The sequence below is a fragment of the Panthera uncia genome, chromosome E1, assembly GCF_023721935.1.
Source record: "Panthera uncia isolate 11264 chromosome E1, Puncia_PCG_1.0, whole genome shotgun sequence".
Lineage (NCBI taxonomy): Eukaryota > Metazoa > Chordata > Mammalia > Carnivora > Felidae > Panthera > Panthera uncia.
In genome coordinates this window covers 5250085-5270941 of record NC_064814.1, presented here as the reverse complement: position 1 = coordinate 5270941, position 20857 = coordinate 5250085, and the positions used below count along the sequence as shown (strand labels likewise).

The following is a 20857-nucleotide window of genomic DNA, read 5'->3' as shown; positions in this document are numbered from 1 at the left end:
CAGAATGACTGACTCCAGACTCTGATCCCCTACTGACGCCAGCACTCTAAAGAGTGGGAGGGGCAGGAAGGGCCATCTGCAATACAAAGGGACACCTTCCCAGATGGGGGCAGGAGATGCAGGCTGGAGGGCTGCCTGCAGGTGGGTGTCCGGCCCAGCTGTGGCTGGAGGGTCAGCAGAGAATGTGGTGAGGGAAGTACAGAACCTAGACCACAGCCTGGTGCTGCTAAGCCGGAGAGCCAAGAAGAGGGAGAAGAGGGTGAGGAAAAGGATAAAGGCCCCCAGGGCTCCCTCAGACCATTAGAGACACTGCTCCAAGCCTCTGGGACCAAAACCCAAGACGTCAGGCTCAGGTCATCCGCGCCGTATCGTCAGAGGTGGGGAGGACACCCCTCAACTGCGTGGCACAGATGGGAAAACTTTCCATTTAGAAACAAAATCCGCCTCCTAAGGCTCTTTGACCCAGAGCAGATCCTGAGGGGAGGAGAGCTCACAATCTGAGCACCTGGTGTCCTACACAACCTTCAACTCTAACACAGGCGGCTGATTTGTCTTCCAGTCTCCTAACTTCTGGCAATACCCACCCTCTGCAGCTTCCCCGGAAAAACACAAGGCACCGTGGGTTCCATCTTGAAAGAACAGTCTCAGGCCTTCATTAACTGCCCAACCTCCCCTTCAAGCCGCCCTAGTAGGCTCCAGGTCTGTGCCGCAGGGAAGCCAACACTGCCCGCAGTGGCTCTGCCTTCCTAAGGGGTGAGTGTGCGTCCCCAAAAGGGATTCAGTGGTTTCAGATACAGCTCATGTCTAAATCATTTTTATCCCTAGCTTTCTTACACTGCTTTTGGGACTTCTGTTATTGATGCTACGAAAGAAATAGAAAAGGGTCACTAAGGGAGAAAGTTTAAACAGCATGGAAATTGATTCAAATATAATTTATGGCATCTAAAAATCTTGATGGGGGGCACCTTCTCGAACACTGCCCTATCTGGCCTCGGACATGGCCGAGTTGCCACAAGTCGGGGTACGCTTGACAGGACGGGATGGGTGAGGACACGTAAAAAATGGGCACAGGCTCCAGCATCTTTGCCTTTTAATATAAGATTTGTTTTCATCATTTCTGAGTGTAACACATTTCTTCTAAAAATAGAGCTCTTTGCTTGTTCTGAAACTTAACTTCCACTAGGAGGTGACAGGGAATAAGGCTGACCGTAATTCTGGGGTGACGCTGCCAGTGTTTCCTGGTCACAGACCCCTCACGGACTCTGGATGCTCACAGCGAGGAGGAGTCCATTTCAAATCCATGGTACTGAAGAGACATGACAGAAAGTTCCAAGCTCCCATCCATGCCTGGCGTGGACCCACCCGAACGCGGCAACGGCCCTTCCTCCAGGAGGTGCGGACAGAGGGATCCCGCACACGTCCACCGGAAGACAGCAGGGTCCCCTTCTAGCACACCGGTTAAGAACGTAAGTGCACAAACACACGAGACATAGGGACGCAGCGCTGAGGATGTTACACTCCGGCCCTGGGCCGAGGCAGACCTGGATTTAATATCATGGAACTTGCTGGGGTTTTCTCACGATACAGATGGAGAGTGAGATTCTCCCCCTGCCCCCAAGAAGAGCCGAGTTAGCTCCTGAATCCAAAGATGCCCTTGATGTATCCAGTGAGGCCACTCTTGGTCTTCTGCTCCAACTTGTCCTCGAGGGGTGGGAAAGCCACATGGTTGAGGGCCAGGTCAAAGAACAAAGGCTTGCAGGGGATGGGTTGAAATCCCGGCGGGAAGTGCACGAGGTTGGCTTGCTTGGTCACAAGGGAAGGGTCCAAGCAGAAAGTCTCAAACCGTTCGGCCAGAGGCTGGAAGGCAAATCGGAGGGAGGAACCCGGGCGTTAACCACGGGCCACCAGGGCAGCGTCATTCACTACGCGCGGAGCATCCGGTTCAGAGCCTACAGGGGCCCCCTCACTCGATCCCCACAAATCTCCTATGAGGGTGCCGTCATGTTCCCATTTCATAGCGGAGAGTCACTGAAGCCTAGAGAGGGTGAGCGAGGGGTGGGCCAGGACCGGGGCACAGGCCTACCGGACGTCCCAGGCAGAGCTCCCAGCCAGTGGAGCTGCTCTGCACAGTACACGTTCCTACACCACACTACACGCTCCTTATCTGGGCCCACCTAGCTGGCGTAACCTCACCCAAGCAGCTCTGAGGTCTCTGAGTAAAAGAAGGGAGACAAGTATGGTGTTTACTTAGAAGTTAAGGGTCCTCTGCTCTGTAACCGAGCACACATTCCTAGTGAGTTATGAACCCTACTCTTCATTCCTCAAAAGCCCCAGACGTACCTTGTTATCCTTTACTTGGGAGGAAGTCTCCGTTTGGTGGGAGTCACTTGCATCTGAAAGTTGCAAAGGGACTCCGTAAGAAGAGACACTTAACACACCACAGTCACAGATGACACCTGTCACACGTATGGGTTCTAAATCCCAAGAGCCAACATGTGGGGAAGTTAGCCCTCTCCTTCCTGGGCCACACTCTGCTAAGCACTGCAGACAAGCACATGATAAACCCAGAAGTAACGTCAGCCCGGTGGAGCTCCCACGGCCGTACGAAAATTACTAGGGAGAGGAGATGGCCTAACACTTTCTCTAAATTCTTCTACCCAGTTTGATGCCTTCATGTGGCAGATGTAACAGCAGAGAAAAAGAAAGATCTTACAGATTAACCAAAACAGTAGTGTACGGGGTGGCACAGAGGAGGGATGGCAGCGAAGGAAATTTGGGAACACAGTCAGCAAGGCACAGGCAAGTGGCTCACCCAGGATCGCTGCCGCCTGCAGAGAACACTTCTCTGACCTCACTTGTGTGATGAGCTCTTGAACGTCAGGCAGGTCCTGTTAACGAGTCAGAAAACAGGTTCTCACGAGCCAGGGCCAGGTCGGAGACGGGCACCAAACTAACCTGACTGCGCTAAGTGATCCCACTGGTATTTTCGTAGGCTTGAGACTTTATAAATGGTTTGCCCTATTAGAAAACAAAACACTAGCTTGGGGTGCATGCCTGGCTCAGTCCGTGGAACGGGCAACTCAGTCTCAGGGTCGTGAGTTCAAGCCCCACTTAAAAAACGAAACAAAAACTAGCTTGTTTCAAACAGGAAAAGCTATGCCGTGGCTTAAGTAACATTGCCCGGAGAGAGTTGTGATGATAACAATAAATAAGCAGATCAGACGCTAAATGTACGATGGGCCAGGCTGTGCTGAGCAGTTCACATAACTGCTACTTCCATCTTTGCAATAATCCTGACATAACCTGCACTCCCCTTTACGGAGGAGGAGACTGAAGCATAGGGGGGCCACAGAGCGGGCTGCAGTCTCACGCCCGGCGAAATTCGGAATGATCTGAATCCTCCCGCCTCCATTCCCAGACTTAGGTCAGACGGGCATCTGTAAATGCCTCTTCCTCCTGGGATAACTGTCCGCAGAGTCTGCTTCCACATCCCAAGGACATCCCATGGTTACACTGCCACCGTGCTGGTCACACGCCCCCCACCCCCCTCCTTCCTCTCTCTCCACCTTCACCAGAGGACCTGCTCCTTCCTGCTCGCCAGTCTGTGACTGCGACAAAACCACAAGCTCTCTGAAGGCAGAAGCCAGGTGTGCACGTTACCCTGGAACCCAGCACTGTTCTGAGGGAAGGGGCGGGAGCCTGGGGAGCAGTGGGTCCCGCCACGGGTAGTCCCGGCTTGCCTTTCCAAGTAGGCTCCACCGGTAAAATGTGCCTGGATTCCTTGGCCCGGCCAATGCTCTGATCTCCACTTCATCCCAGCAGTCCACAGCTTAAGGAGCTAGCTGTCATTCAACAAGCAGTAATACGAACCAAACCACCAGGTACTTTCCACAGGCAGGCAAGCTTCGAGGAGGTACACCCAGATTGCCCGGGGGACTCGCTAAAATGCAGATTTAAACCAAGCAGGCTTGGAGCGGGGCCCGAGAGTCTGCATTTCTAGTAAGTTCCCAAATGCTGCTGCTGGCACAGGCACACTTTGTGTGGAAAGGCTTCGTCGGTGGTTCTCAACTTGGCTGTGTATCACGATCACTGAGGGGCTTTAAAAAATCCCGGTGCCCACCCTAAACACCACACTGATTAGAACCAGCATCTCTTGGGGTGGGACTCAGCCACCTTTTAACAATCTTCCCAGGTGACTGCAACATGTAGCCGAGTCTGAGAACTGTACTTCAGCTTTATTTTAACCAGGGAATGGCTTTCCTTGTTAGCACGTGAGTCCATGTGAGGCCTGGAACGCTGCCAGGAGTCACAGCCTGTGGCTCCCGGGCCCTCGGGGGCACACTACATCCCACGGCAGACCAGGCAGGACCAACCTGAGGAGGGGCCTCAGCCCCCACGGAGCCTCACAGCACAACTTCTCTGGGCCTGGAAACAAGGACCAACGACTCACCTTTAGGCTGTTCTTGAAGGCTCCGGCGTCAGAATTTACTTCATTTGCGTATTTCAGGACTCTGTCATACAGGACAAGGGCTTCGCTCCACTTCTTCACCAACACATAGGACTGAGCGATGAAAAAACACCTGAGGGGAACGGGAAAGAGCCAGAGTATTCTAGAGCAACAGTCACCTGAGATGAAGGCTTTCCTTCAAGTTAAGGCTAAATTTTACGTTTGGAAACAGGTTTGTTTTTTAAATTTTTTAAATCTTTATTTATTTTTGAGACAGAGAGAGAGAGAGAGAGAGAGAGACAGAGACAGAGACAGAGACAGAGTACGAGTGGGGGAGAAACAGAGACAGAGGGAGACACAGAATCTGAAGCAGCTCCAGGCTCCGAGCTGTGAGCACAGAGCCCGACGTGGGGCTCGACTCACAAACCTTGAGATCGTGACTTGAACTGAAGTCGGTTGCGTAACCGACTAAGCCATCCGGGCACCCCTGCAAACAGGTTTCTTAACCTCAGGATCACTGCACACAAGATCCCGACTCCGCATCACTGCGTGGTGACCCCGACATCCTCCATCCGGGCTTGCCAGGCTAACCTAGCCTCTTCCCTGCCACCGCCGGTGACAGTGCAGGTCCCACTCTGTGAAAGACCCGCTGTCTTTCATCGACTGTCTGACTCTGCCGCTCCCAAAGGCATGTGGCAGAAGCGGGGCCAGGCACGAAGGAGGAAGGCTGCCCGGCTCAAGTATGAAATCCACCCGCCACGCACACGTCCGGGCCAGCTCGTTCATCCCTGCTCATCTTTTTCAAAACCAAACCCGAGAATCCTCTTCCGAATGGAAACTACTCCACTGGGGTCAACAGGGCCTGGGGCTGCTGGTCCCTAACAGAAGGGTCCACGTGGACCAGGAGGAGGGGTGACAAGTGCGACGACGAGGCGCGCTAGAGAGTTAGCGCTAGGGCATGAGAGCCAGAAGGCGGGGGCACAATTTCACAACCAACGCTATTCTGCCATCCTGTCCATGCCCACCTGGCTCCACACTGCCCACCTCCAAGTTATAAATAACATGATTCACTTAAAAAACAAAACAAAACAAAATAAAACAAAACCGAGGCTTAGCTTTCTCCCAATCCAATTCAGGTTCCGCTCTGGTTCTGTTAACTAAACCTTTCCTACACTTGTCCCTTTTCCACCGGGAGGAAGGAGGGGAGAGGAGGGAGAAGACCTTTCGCAGGGGCTCCCCCATCCCCCTCACCCCATCCAAAGAGAAAACGAGGTACACTGGAAACTCCCAGCCACCACCTTCAGCAAAGACGTCCCCTGAGCACGCCGGTCTAAGTGTTCTGACCGCGGGCCAGGTAGGCATACAGCCAACAACCCAATCTTCTCGAGTCTGGTCCACGCTCCCAAGGCTTCCAGAAACAGCACGCGGCACAGGGGAGCCCCATCCACCTCATGGGACCTTACCTGTAAGCCTTAAACACCAGCGTCCTCAGGCCTATCTCCTTCTGGAAGGCTCTGTCCTCCTCTAAGCCAGGAAGCTGGAGCAATTCCACCAGATTCTGCACAAGAGAGGCAACAAGAGAACTCATGAAGAGCAGGCCTCTGACTGGGTTTTTGACAGGAAACCCTGTAAAAAACACACGTGGGCAAGGAGAGCCCGGGCCAGGAATGACGGGAAGGTCTGTGAGGGGAAGCGTGGCAGCAGCCACGCCTGGTGTCACCGCCGCCCCCTCTCTGCTACCAAAAGCCCGCTTGTCCTTTACGCCCCTGCTCACATCTCCCCTCCTTCTGAGGCCTCCCGGACCAAGTCAGCTAGAGGAGGCCTCTTGCCTCCTTCATTTCAGAGCAGCCCTCTGTTTGGCATCTCCCACAGAGGCCTGGTTTGTGTGCACATATCTCTTGATCTTACTCACCGGCCAACTCCCGGGGGCCAAGCCGGCATGGCCTCAGGGGGTCCCACGGCCTGTGGGGGAGGATCTCGCACAGATAACACCTAAGGGGTCACTGGCTCTACACATCAGCATGTGGCGTGTCGAGGCCCAGACTGCTGAGCTGGTAGAACGAGACCCTTTTTCCCAAGACACTAACAGCCGCTGCCTGTCACACCCCCTTCACTGTGCAAAGCCGAGTCGTTCTGTGTCCAACATGCAAAGGACGGGCCCTGGCTTCCCTAGTGCTCGTGGGTCACCTGCAGGATGATGTCATAGAGGCGGATCAGATCCTGGGGCCGCGGGGAGCGCTTGCTGTCGTCTTCTGGCTGCTGCTGCAGCAGTGCCTTCTGAAGACCTTTAGCCATGTTCTCGTTCCGCTTGATGGCCGTTGACAGCTTGATGTAAGTCAGGTAGCTGGAATGTACCACACGTCAGCTCAGGTTATGCTCAGAGAAGCTGGCGTTCTGAGAAGAGCACTGGACCACAAGTTGGGACTGACCTAGGGGAAGGGCGTGGGGGCGAGGGCGTGTCACACAGTAGGGCCATTTGGCCTGGGCCTCAAGCTCAAGGGGCCCACGATTCTGGCTGCTATTCAGTGGCAAATCTGCGGCGAGCCAGTATGAGACCTTACGATGAAATCTGATTTTAGCTTGAATTATATCCCCTGTTTCTTTCTTTTTTTCAACTTTTTTTTTTTTTTTTTTTTTTTGGGACAGAGAGAGACAGAGCATGAACGGGGGAGGGGCAGAGAGAGAGGGAGACACAGAATCGGAAACAGGCTCCAGGCTCCGAGCCATCAGCCCAGAGCCTGACGCGGGGCTCGAACTCACGGACCGCGAGATCGTGACCTGGCTGAAGTCGGACGCTTAACCAACTGCGCCACCCAGGCGCCCCCCCCTGTTTCTTTCTTAAAGAGCCACAAAGCTACTAACTTCAGGAGTCACTGTTAGTCCTTGAGATGATCCATGGACGGCAAGCTCGTCCCTCGAGCAAGGATTAACGACGTGCTGGCCCACGCTATGAGGACACTGAGCTTGCACGACAGCTGCTCCTACTCATCCGATGACCTTCTCTTCTCAGAAAATACTAAGGGACAACTTCTCTGGATGGTTATGTGTACTGAACACACGTACACACTGGAGACTATGCCTGCTTATTGTAACTGGACCGCCTGGAAAATCTCTTTTAATACTTGGGAATATAAATGTGGTAACAATCGAAGACTGTTTAAAATGTATTTAGAGGGGGAAAGTATTTGGGCCTCTAGATCTCTGTCTTACTCTGGCAGAAGACTGGAGGCATCCCTGGGAGAGGACACAGCCTGGGGACAGGCACACAGGCATAGCTGAGGTCAGGATTCCACAAAGAACACTGGGGATTACGAGACTGTCAAGTCCTAAGTGCTGCCCCCTAGCCTTCCCCTACTCGGCTTGTAGGATAAGAGCTGCTGGTACATTCTGGGGATCTGACCCACCCAAGAAAACACCCTCCGAGATTTTGGAGTCAGGGTCCCGGATGAAAAGGCAGAACCAGAACGTCTGTAGCGAAGCCCAAGCTGATGAGCCCCACGCACAAGTGGAGTTCCCACCAGACAAGGTACATTTTTTAACAGATGTCGAACACCACATAAAGAAAACATCTAACAAGGCAGAAGAGGCCAAAACCAAGGGGAAAAACAGCAACTTGGAAGAATCAGACTTGGCAGGAAGAAGAGGGAGGGAAAACTTTCTGGTCATAAGCTTAGAAAGAGACACTAAGTTTATGGGACACCTGGGTGGCTCAGTTGGTTAAGCATCCAACTTGATTTCGGCTCAGGTCATGATCTCATGGTTTGTGGGATCAAGCCCCCATTGGGCTCTGTGCTGACAGCACAGAGGCTGCTTGGGATTCTCTCTCTCTGCCCTTCTCCCACTCGTACTCTCTCTCTCTAAATAAATAAACATTAAAAAAAGAGAAAGAGACACTATTTAAAAAAATCAATATTCAAACAATACACACAAACTCTTAGAAATTAAAATGGTATGAGAAATGAGGAAGCCTGTAAGGCAGCCAGCTGGGAGGGACCAAAGGAAGAGCGCGGGCCATCGTGGGAAGGGGTAGGAAATACCTAAATCCAACACACGCGTGTCATTTAGAGATGTAGCGGTAAATACCAAGAGACTTTGTTTAAAGAATGATAAGGGGCAATCCCTATCAAAATAACACGAGCATTCTTCACAGAGCTAGAACAATCAATCCTAAAATTCTAATGGAACCAAAAAAGACCCTGAACAGCCAAAGCAATCTTGAAAAAGAAAACCAAAGCTGGAGGCATCACAATCTTGGACTTTAAGACATATTACAAAGCTGTAATCATCAAGACAGTATGGTACTGGCACAAAAACAGACACTCAGAACAATGGAACAGAACAGAAAACTCAGAAATGGACCTGCAAACATATGGCCAAGAAATCTATGAAAAAGCAGGAAAGAATATCCAATGGAATAAAGACAGTCTCTTCAGCAAATGGTGCTGGGAAAACTGGACAGCGACATGCAGAAGAATGAACCTGGACCACTTTCTTACACCACACACAAAAATAAATTCAAAATGGATAAAAGACCTAAACCAAGACAGGAAGCCATCAAAATCCTAGAGGAGAAAGCAGGCAAAAACCTCTTTGACCTCAGCTGCAGCAACTTCTTACTCAACATGCTCCAGAGGCAAGGGAAACAAAAGCAAAAATGAACTATTGAGTTCTCCATCAAAATAAAAAGCTTCTGCACAGCGAAGAAAACAATCAGCAAAACTAAAAGGCAAGCAGCGGAATGGGAGAAGATATCTACAAACGACATATCAGATAAAGGGTTAGTATCCGAGATCTATAAAGAACTTATCAAACTTAACACCCAAAAACCAAATAATCCAGTGAAGAAACGGACAAAAGACATGAATAGACACTTCTCCAAAGAAGACATCCAGATGGCCGACACATGAAAAAATGCTCCACATCACACATCATCTGGGAAATACAAATCAAAACCACAATGGAGGGGCGCCTGGGTGGCTCAGTCGGTTAAGCGTCCGACTCCAGCTCAGGTCATGATCTCGCGGTCCGTGAGTTTGAGCCCCGCGTCGGGCTCTGTGCTGACCGCTCAGAGCCTGGACCCTGTTTCGGATTCTGTGTCTCCCTCTTTCTCTGACCCTCCCCCATTCATGCTCTGTCTCTGTCTCAAAAATAAATAAACGTTAAAAAAAAACAACAAAAAAAAACCCCACAATGGATACCACCTCACTCACACCTGTCAGAATGGCTAGCATTAACAACTCAGGCAACAACAGATGTTGGCAAGGATGTGAAGAAGATCTCTCTTGCACTACTGGCGGGAATGCAAACTGGGGCAGCCACTCTGGAAAACAATATGGAGGTTCTCCAAAAAATTAAAAATAGAACTACCCTATGACCCAGCAATTGCTGTACTATGTATTTATCCACAGGATATAGGTGTGATGATGTTTCGAAAGGGCACATGCACCCCAATGTTTCTAGCAGTGCTATTGACAATAGCCAAAGTATGGAAAGAGCTCAAATGTCCAACGATGGATGACCGGATAAAGAAGACGGGGCATACATGTACAATGGAGTATTACTCGGCAATCAAAAAGGATGAAATCTTGCCATTTGGAACTACGCGGATGGAACTTGAGGGTATTATGTTAAATGAAGTTAGAAAAAGAGAAATATCATACGACTTCACTCATATGAGGACTTTAAGATACAAAACAGATGAACATAAGGGAAGGAAAGCAAAAATAATATAAAAACAAGGAGGGGGACAAAACATAAAAGACTCTTAAATATAGAGAACAGGGCTGCTGGAGGGGTTGTGGGAGGGGGGATGGGCTAAATGGGGGCATTAAGGAATTCATTCCTGAAATCACTGTTGCGTTATATGCTAACTAACTTGGATGTAAAAAAAAAAAAAAAAAAAAAAAAAAAAAAAAAAAAGACAAGTGGCTGCTTCTGAGAAATGGGAAAGATCATGAGATGGATTTTCCTAAAGCTTTTCAAAAAAATGAGATTCTCAAAACAAAGTATTATTCAGAGTGGTAAAGGAATTTAGATACATCTTTACAAAGTTTTATGAAAATACAACTGACTAATTGATTCCTGCTGTCAATTTACCCCAAAGCTGGCTTCTAGAGCCTAATTTAAATCCAGAGTCCTGGTACCAGCTAGTTAAAAAAAAAATTTTTTTTTTAAATGTTTGTTTATTTTTGAGAGAGAGAGACAGAGTGCGAGTGGGGAAGGGCAGAGAGAGAGAGAGAGAATGAGAGAGAGAGAGAGAGAGACAGAATCCGAAGCAGGCTCCAGGTTTTGAGCTGTGAGCACAGAGCCTGACACGGGCTCAAACCCACGATCCGCAAGATCATGACCTGAGCCGAAGCTGGACACTTAACTGACTTAGTCACATAGGCACCCCATCCACGGTCCCGGTACCAGCTACATGTGCAAGTGGGAGAAGGGATTCAAAGGCATGGAGGCATCACAATTTGAAGGTTTTCTGAGTCCTGCTGAAGCTCAGGGTCTTTTCAAGGATAGGAAGTTGGATCAACTCCTGACTCCCGACTCTCTGTGGCTGTTAACTACAAACACGCTCCCTAACCTCCTGGGCCTTGGCTTTCTCACCGAACTGCTGCGATACAGGACATCAGAGAGACGTTCTTGTTCGATACCCCTCCGAGTCATCTGGCACTCAATTGGACATTCACATAATATTGAATTCTCTAATGTAGACAGAGGGTGTTTGCACAGTTTTGTTCTCAAAAAAAAAGGGAGGGGTTAGGGGAATGGCTGAAAATAGAGCCAAGTTCACTAAAAAAGTTACGAGCGGGGCGCCTGGGTGGCGCAGTCGGTTAAGCGTCCGACTTCAGCCGGGTCACGATCTCACGGTCCGTGAGTTCGAGCCCCGCGTCAGGCTCTGGGCTGATATCAGGCTCGGAGCCTGGAGCCTGTTTCCGATTCTGTGTCTCCCTCTCTCTCTGTCCCTCCCCCGTTCATGCTCTGTCTCTCTCTGTCCCAAAAATAAATAAACGTTGAAAAAAAAAAAAAAAAAAGTTACGAGCAACAACTAAGTAATTAAGATTTCAAGGTCACATGGGGTAGAGAATCTGAGAAGTGCAGTGTTCCCAGGTCGCTTTACTTCTCCCCATGAAGTTCCAAAAAGGTCACTCTTCCTTCCATCCTTCTTCTGTGAAAGAAAATGAGCCATACCTTAAAAAAAAAATTAACCTGACAAAGTGATTTAAAGACGTATTATGAAAGAGCAAAGGGACAGGAAGAGTCCAGCTACGTCTGAGGAAAAACCTGGCGGGGGACCTGCTCCACCAGATACTAAGGCTTCCTACAAAGTCACAGGAAATCAAGTACTGGTGCGAGTACAGAAAATCAATCAGCAGAGCAGAAGAGGGTCCAAAAAAGAGCACGTGAGGAGAAAACGGGATGCAGGCCTGACCGAGCTGGCGCTGTAGGTCAGTGGGGGAAGGATGGCATAGTCAATAAATTGTAATGGAACAGCCTATCATCCTAACAGAAAAAAGGTGAAGCAGATCCTTATGCTGCACTCAAAATAAACTCAATATAGGATTAAACTTAAGTTGAAATTGAACTTAAATGTAAAAGGGATGATGGAAAACATTCAGAACACGGAGGAGAGTAACTTTAGGAGTCTGGCACGAGGAGGAGAGTGGTTACCTGTAGAAGAGAGGGAGGAATAACCAGGCTGGGGCCACAGGGAGCTTTGGAGTTACTAGCTGTATTCTCGTTCTTAACATACGACACTTAAAATTACACGGGTCACAGAATAACATACAAATGCAGTATATATACTCTTTTCCTTTTTCTTTTTTTCCTAAGTAGGCTTCACACTCAGCGCAGAGCCCAATGCGAGGCTCGAACTCACAATCCTGAGATCAAGACCTGAGCTGAGATCAAGGGTTGGACACTTAATCAACTGAACCACCCAGGCGTCCCGGTATATACACTCTTATGATAAAACGTGCATACGTTTGTTAGTGTTATTTACTATACAATATTAAAATACACATAAACGTTATATATACTCTTTCATTCCAATGATATATTTTACTACATTGTGAAAAAGTAAAAAAAATGACAGCCCTTACCTGTGCAGGTACTGAAGATTAGATACCTTCCCCGACTCCCCCTCGAGGGTGTAATCTCTCTGTTTCTGCGGAAAGCAATAAAGGTAAAGGTAAAACAGCCGACCCTGTCCTTGGCTCTGACCCCTCATTCCGTGGTGTGGTCCCCAAAGTGCCCTGGAGCACAGGCGCAAGCTCCGGTAAATTAGGGATCTTTAAATATCAAAGATCTCCCGGGCAGATTCTAGAACAGCAGGGCCGCTCGGTCGTCACCAGCACCTGAAAACCAGACTTACGTAAGAGAATTCAGAGTTATGGCCAGTCATGCTTCCTGTCCACCGCTCGCGGTGTCCAGACCCAAAGCATGAGCAACAGACAGTCCACAGCCCGCGGCTCCCATTTTAGGGTCTGCACCTCGGATTAGCGTTCTGAGATCCAAACTCTGGCCTGTCAGCTCAGCCTTTTGCGGTTGGCTGAACAACGGCTCCTACAGATGTGAACATCCTAACTCCAGGACGCGCGAAGGTGTTACCTCACACGGTAGGAGCTGTGAAGAAGTTAAGGATGTCTTAGTCAGCCTGGATTATCCAGGTGGGCCCAGTGTAATTACAGGCTCCTTCTGAGAGGGAGCCAGGAGGGCCGGTGACAGAGACGAGGTATCGGGACTGAAGCAGAGGTCAGAGAGGAGTGAAGGGGCCAAGCTGCTGGCTTTGAGCATGGAGGAAGGGGCCACAACGCAAGAAACGTAGGTGGTCTCTAGAAGTTGAAAAACGCCTTCTCTGGAATGCTGAGAATGGATTCCTCCCCTAGAACTTCCAAAGGGATGCAGCCCTACGAACCAGTCTTACACTAAAGGCCATCTGAAGGCGGGAGAGAATTAGATGTGTGTTTTTCAAAACCACTAAGCTTGTGGTAATGTTACAGCAGCCACAGGAAACTAAGACGCCTTGGTATCACCATATTCACCACACGCTGCAAGGGGTCCCTGCAACTGCTGTGGGTTCAAGGTGAATGATGGAGGGCAGGGCTCTGTATATACCTATTAAGTGGATGAAGAGGAGTATAAAATACAAAGGTGGCTTAATGATAAAGGAAACAGGTCCACAGCCTAACAAATATTTATTAACGTTTTTTACTCAAAGCACCACGGCAGACGCTAAAATATAAAGTTGCTTTTAATATGCTTATAATCTCGAAAAAACGTATTTAACAAAGTAAACATAAAACAATACATAAGATGTTAAAAGGTAATTCTGGGCAAAATACCCAACAAAAATTACAGCCGCAAGTGCTAGATATTTAGAACACGGGGAGACCTTTATAGGCCAGGACGGTGCAGGCAGGCTTCCCAGAAATGGAGAGCTCTGAGCTGGACGCTGAACACCAGGGTGGGGTTTGGACAGGTGAAGAGGAAGAGGAGGGACAAGCCAGGTGTGAGCAGGGAAAGTAGAAAAGGGTAGGAATGCACGGAGGCGGGAAAGGCCTACTAACAAGATGGTGAATACAGCAGCTTGAGGCACAGGACCCAGAGGGGAGCAGCAAAGTACAATCTGGAAATGGGAAGGCCCAGAATCCAGCTCACGGAGTTGGAACTGCACTTGCTAGACCAGTGGGCTCTCAAGCAGGGTGCACACAACCCAACGAATGTGGTATAAGAAGAAAATGAGAACTTCTACTTATGTTTACCTCATTTCTATTAAATAATAAATTATATATTTACAAATAAGCGTATCAGAGGTACATGCTCAATTTTACTTACTGGGTGCACTATTACAAAAGTTTGGAGACCACTGCTCTAGAACTGGGAGTATCATTGGGTTTTTTAGTGAGACAGTGACATGGGATCAAGAAAGATCCCACTTTTTGCTACCAGCAGGAAAGACCTGGAGAACTAAACCCCGACCAAGATGGTAAAGAACAGTCAGACCTCTGTGGCAGTCTAAGACAAAAGGCTAATCAGAAACGGGGTCGGGGTGGGGGTGGGGGAGGGGTGGACAAGTGGAGACAGAAGTCACAAAGAGAGTTAGCAGGGTTGCTGGTGATATGAAGAGATAAAAATGGTTCCAAGGTTTTCAGCCCAGATGCCCGAAAGAATCACAGTGATATTAAAAAAGGGAGCACTGTGGGGCGCCTGGGTGGCTCAGTCGGTTAAGCGTCCGACTTCGGCTCAGGTCACGATCTCGCGGTCCGTGAGTTCGAGCCCCGCGTCGGGCTCTGGGCTGATGGCTCGGAGCCTGGAGCCTGTTTCAGATTCTGTGTCTCCCTCTCTCTCTGCCCCTCCCCCATTCATGCTCTGTCTCTCTCTGTCTCAAAAATAAATAAACGTTTAAAAAAAAAAGGGAGCACTGGAGAATTAATTACCTGGAACTATGAACTTGAGACCAAAGGCTTAATATGAACCCATTAAGAGGAAGAGGATGGAGAGAAAAATCTCTCAATCTGATGGAGTTCACAGGCATCTGTTTGTCAGCAGACCACCATAGCTAAAAATACCATGGCTAAGAGTCCCTGCACTCAGACCACTGGACCCCCTGCCCCACTCCCACACTGAGAATGAGACACACAGACTGAGAAGGACCTCAGCCCCGAGCAAGAGCCTGGGGCCCAGATGACAGTCCTACCTGATCCGGCTTGAGCTCTTCTCGAACGGCCTGGATAGCGTCCCGACACTCACTGAGCATGGACTCAAACAGGCGCTCCTTGGTTTCTTCACTTTCAGCCTACACAAAGACGGAATGAAGTAAAAGATTTTCTTCTGAGTAAGCCACAGTACTCTAATGGGAGGAGGGCATAACAGTGCCTTGGTTCCCATTACACATTGAACACACACATCCAAAACACCCTAAATCACAGACCATTTCAATTGTCACTCTTCTCCACCATGTAAGATTTTTCTTACAGTCTTTCTCATTATTTGTATGGAAATGGAATTTTATATATATTCACATATAAATATAAAGCGAACATACTGAGAAAGAATCTGCATAACTGATCTGAAACTGTCAAACGATAGATGCTTGAAATTTTTTCCTATCATGAAACTTTCTACCACTTTCCTCCCACACTCCTACCTCTGCTCAGGACCTGCGTCTGACATCCTTGAAGCACAACACACCCCACACTGAAACACAGCATGCCAGAACAAATGGTCTGAAACCCTACTGTGCGCCAGCAGAATTGCCCTTACAAATGTAACCCCAAGACTCGCTGATTCTGGATTTCTATTAGGTCCAAGCAAGTGAGTAACAGGGCCAACCAATACCCAATTAAAAATATATTTCTCTTAAGTATCATACGAAGCTCCCTTCACCACAGAAATCTTGTACCCTGATATTTATTCCCTGTGGCTCTGCTGAGGCTGACAAGCACTCCACGACAGTCTCTGTACAAGTTCAAGGGTGTGGTTACCCCTCTGCCAGCCAGCAGGGATAAGGGAAGAGTGATTCATGAACCGAGTACCTGCCAAACCACATTACCATTGTAAAGAATCTGATCGAGCAGGTAGGAATGGAGGAGAGGCAGAAAGGAGATGGACCCGCTGTGACTTTAAAACATCAACACTCCATTATTGTATTTGACTTTCCACACATACATCCAATCTAATCTCTTGACATTCAACTGACCTTTAAGCCCAAAAGAAAAAACCCAGTACTGCCCACTCCTTGAAGAGGCTGGTAGGGGCTTATAGAAAAACCTTTTCTTCTCTTGAGAACTCTTATGTTTTTCCTGGTTTCCCGTGGAAAAAAAAAAAACAACAAAAAACGTCCTTAGGAATTACCCAATATAAGTCAAACATACTTTTCTACTTATATTGACTTTCCTGTTGATCACTAACTTAGGAAAAAATCAAGGGCACATTCTATAAACCTATAAAGGCAAACATGGCCACCATTAATTTGCTGAAACCTGAAGAGCACTGTCCAAGAGAACTTTCTGTGAGGGGGCACCTGGCTGGCTCAGTCAGTAGAGCACATGACTCTCAATCTCGGGGCTGTGAGTTCGAGCCCCATGTTGGGTGTAGCGATTATTTATTTTATTTTTTAAGTTTTTATTTATTATTTGTTTTAATCTTTATTTTTGAGAGAGACACACACACAGAATCCAAAGCAGGCTCCAGGCTCTGAGCTGTCAGCACAGAGCCCGACGCAGGGCTTGAACCACAAACTGTGAGATCGTGACCTGAGCCGAAGTCAGACACTTAACCGACTGAGCCACCCAGGCGCCCCAATAAAACACTCTTAAGCAGCACCCCAAGTTAGCAAGATCCTCTGCAATAACTGAATCAAACCTGCTGGCCAAAGGTTTCGAAGTGTGAACCTTGTGGGCTGGGGCGGCCACGTAACAGTTAACAACCGGAGTAAGACCTGTAGACACACTTGCCACCGACCACGACCATGCACGAACCCCCACCCACACTGTTAGCAGGCAGGGTGAGCCTGTGCGTCCAGCACCGTGTCGGGGGAGGGTTTCGCCTTTTCGGGCAAAGGGTATATGAAGTTAAGAGAAGAGCAAGCCTTGTTTCGCCAGCTACCTAGGAGCGGTCTACCTTCCTGTAGAGAGAGCGTGGCTCAAGTAACTGAAACGATGCAAAACGCTCGGCCTCTTTACTGCCGTGGGTCACCCCGTTCCCTCTGAGTAAGGACACCTCGGCACCAAGGTGCTGAACACAAGCAAACTTTCCCACTGCTCCCACGAAAGCCTCCGTTCCAGCAGGAGTTTTACAGAAGCCTTAAACCACATTGCAGGAAAAAGCCCACGGCAAGGGAGGGCCCGCGGTCACACAGCACAGTGACTCAGAGATCGCTAATCTCTGCAGCAGAGCTTCTCAGGGTTCGCCCCGCACTGGGCAAGAGGTCTCCAAACAGAAAGGCTGAAACGTACTTTGCTACTTTCACCCGTATTTATAAGCCTATCTGGGAGGCTAATAGCCCTGAAAGACAATGGGACAAGATCCGCCCTCCGTGGAGAGGCAGGATTCCTCAGGATCTGCCTGCAGACCCCTCACGTCTGCCACGGAACCAACAAGAAAGTGCTCCTGTACTCAAGTGGCAACCTCCCTGCCTAAGAATCTGTGGTAGGCCTGCACCTTTTCCAGGTGTGCCTATGAGGCAGAGAAACCTTAAGCCCAGAAGTAATGTGTTACTCGGACCTAACAAGCTAAAAAATTCTAATCAGTTTTTACAGAACTTGGGACACCCCAGGATGTGTTTTTCGACAGCCTCAAGACATGTCTCAGGGCCATGTACGCGTGCAGAGGAAAAGCAGCTGCTGTGTGTCCTGGGGTAGAGACCAGACCCCCTGCTATTCAAAAGGGCTTCCAGACTGTTTTCACTGGTCTACAAAGACTGCTGGAAGGTGGCGGTGTGACTAAGAGACTGACAAGACGAGTCTGACCACATTCTGCACTGCACCTGCAGGAGAACCAAGGGGATGGGACCAAGCCTTCCCCAGGCCACTAGGGGCCAGGAAACAACACATGGAAATCTGCTAAAGGAGGAGAACACAAACCCCCCTTAAGGGACAAATTAAAAAAAAAAAAAAAAAAAAAAAAAAGAGAGAGAGAGAAGGGGGCAAATGGTCTCCCTTCCACTCATACTTTAAAATATTAACCATGACCCGAGGATAAGACTCATCAAACCTGCCATCCTCCCCAAAAGAGCTGCCTGACAACATTTTCACAATGCAACCACCAGTGACAATTCAGGTATGATTAAGTATTAACAAAACAAAACAGAAACAAATTATAAAGTAAGGCAATTATTTAGCACACGAAGACGTAAAGTCTGGCTCAGGAGACCAAGAATGTTGCAACTGGATTTTGGCAGTGGATTTATTCTCTGCTCCAGTCTTTTTGGTCTAACACTCTATCTCCCTGAATTATTTCTTCCTTCCAGGCTTTTCAGTAAACCGCTGTTCTAATATTTAAATGGCATAAAAGCTCTACAAGCAAACATCACTGGGCCTACCCAATTCTTGCATTCCAGTTCCTAGAGAGGGGCAACAGCAGTACTAGTTAAGAAACACTCAAGACGTGCCTGGCCGGCTCAGTGGGTGGAGCACACAACTCTTGATCTCAGAGTTGTGGGTTCAAGCCCCACGATGGGTGTGGAGATTACTTAAGATCTTCAAGGGAAAAAACAAAAGAAAAGCAGCACTGAAGCACTGAAACCAGGAGTCCGCATCTCCAAGGCACAGCTCTTGGCTCCCAGGGCAAAGAACAACTCCACATAATGAGAACGGGCAAGGTGGATAGGGCCTGTGTGATATCCAGCCAAATAATCTGGCAGGGGCACAAAGGGGGAAGTGGTTCTTCTTGGGATCAACCTCAAATGGCCAAAGGGTATTTTCCATAGTTAATAACCCATGTTTGATTCAATTCAATAGACATGTAATCAGCTACAGTGCACGACCTGACATCTAAGGATTTAACTAAACTTTATTTCATACTGTACCTGAATTATTTTATTTACCCGCTAGATTTGGTATATGTGTGACATACGACATTAGGAACATTATAAACTTAATGTCAATAAATTCAACACTGTACATGAAATTAATATATCCTTTTTTTTTTTTAATTTTTTTAAACGTTTTATTTATTTTTGAGACAGAGAGAGACAGAGCATGAACAGGGGAGGGTCAGCGAGAGGGAGACACAGAATCTGAAACAGGCTCCAGGCTCCGAGCTGTCAGCACAGAGCCCAACGCGGGGCTTGAACTCACTGACCGCGAGATCATGACCTGAGCCGAAGTCGGCCGCTTAACTGACTGAGCCACCCAGGCGCCCCTATATCCTTTTTAAAAATAAGATTCATCCAAAGGACACAAGATGAAACAAAATCTGAGTGCTTTATCTAATAAAAGAATTATATTTGTTGGGGCGCCTGGGTGGCTCAGTCGGTTGAGTGACCGACTTTGGCTCAGGTCATCATCTCACGGGTCGTGAGTTTGAGCCCTACGTCGGGCTCTGTGCTGACAGCTCAGACCCTGGAGCCTGCTTCAGATTCTGGGTCTCCCTCTCTCTCTGCCCCTCTCCCACTCATGCTCTGTCTCTACCTCAGAAATAAATTAACATTAAAAAAAAAAAGAATCATACTTGTTTAAAACAAGCAAAAACAGGGGTGCCTGGGTAGCTCAGTTGGTTAAGTGTCTGACTTCGGCTCAGGTCATGATCTCGTGGTTTGTGAATTCGAGCCCCGCATCCGGCTCTGTGGTGACAGCCTGGAGCCTGCTTTGGATTCTGTGTCTCCCTCTCTCTCTCTCTCTCTCTGCCCCTCCCCTGCTTGTGCTCTTTCTCTCAAAAACAAACGTTAAAAAAAATTATTTTTATGGCACAAAAACACTCAGATCAATGGAACAATATAGAGAACCCAGAAATGGACCCACAAACGTATGGCCAACTGATCTTTGACAAAGCAGGAAAGAATATCCAATGGAATAAAGACAGTCTCTTCAGCAAGTGGTGCTGGGAAAACTGAACAACAACATGCAGAAAAATGAACCTGGACCACTTTCTTACACAATACACAAAAATAAACTCAAAGTGGATGAAAGACCTAAACGTTAAGACAGAAAGTCATCAAAATCCTAGAGGAGAAAGCAGGCAAAAGCCTCTTTGACCTCAGCCACAGCAACTTCTTATTCAGTATGTCTCTGGAGGCCAGGGAAACCAAAGCAAAGATGAACTACTGGGACCTCATCAAAATAAAAAGCTTCTGCACAGCGAAGGAAACAATCAGCAAAACTAAAAGGCAACTGACAGAATGGGTAAAGACATTTGCAAACGACCTATCAGATAAAGAGTTAGTATTTTAAGATTTATAAAGAACTTATCAAACTCAACACCCAAAAACCAAATAATCCAGTGAAGAAACGGGCAGAAGACATAGACACTTCTCTAAAGAAGACATCTATATGGCCAACCAATACATGAAAAAATGCTCAACATCACTCATCATCCAGGAAACGCAAATCAAAACCACAATGAGATACCACCTCACCTGTCAGAATGGCTAACATCAACAACTCAGGCCAACAACAGAGGATGCGGAGAAAGAGGATTTCTTGTACTGCTGGTGGGAATGCATGCTGGTGCGGCCATTCTGAAATGGAGGGTTCCTCAAAAAACTAAAAATAGAACTACCTTACAACCCAGCAACTGCACTACTGGGTATCTATCCAAAGGATACAGGTGTGCTGTTTCAAAGGGACACATGCACCCCAATGTTTATAGCAGCACTATCAACAATAGCCAAAGTATGGAAAGAGCCCAAATGTCCATCAGTGGATGAATGGATAAAGAAGATATGGTGTCGGGGCGCCTGGGTGGCTCAGTCAG

At 48.2% G+C, this 20857-nt stretch overlaps 1 protein-coding gene across 1 annotated transcript in view; it reads right to left on the bottom strand.

The window, feature by feature from the left end:
- Positions 1-1073: 1073 nt before the first annotated feature.
- Positions 1074-20857, bottom strand: part of SRP68 (signal recognition particle 68) — a 36468-nt gene continuing 16684 nt past the window's right edge. The window contains exons 9-16 of the mRNA XM_049635683.1: positions 15141-15239; positions 12544-12608; positions 6635-6791; positions 5911-6005; positions 4451-4580; positions 2813-2888; positions 2341-2393; positions 1074-1857 (exon numbers count right to left, since the gene is read on the bottom strand). Of these exons, the coding sequence (XP_049491640.1) occupies positions 1630-1857; positions 2341-2393; positions 2813-2888; positions 4451-4580; positions 5911-6005; positions 6635-6791; positions 12544-12608; positions 15141-15239 (903 nt within the window). The 3' untranslated portion in view covers positions 1074-1629. The remainder of the gene's footprint in view (positions 1858-2340; positions 2394-2812; positions 2889-4450; positions 4581-5910; positions 6006-6634; positions 6792-12543; positions 12609-15140; positions 15240-20857) is intronic.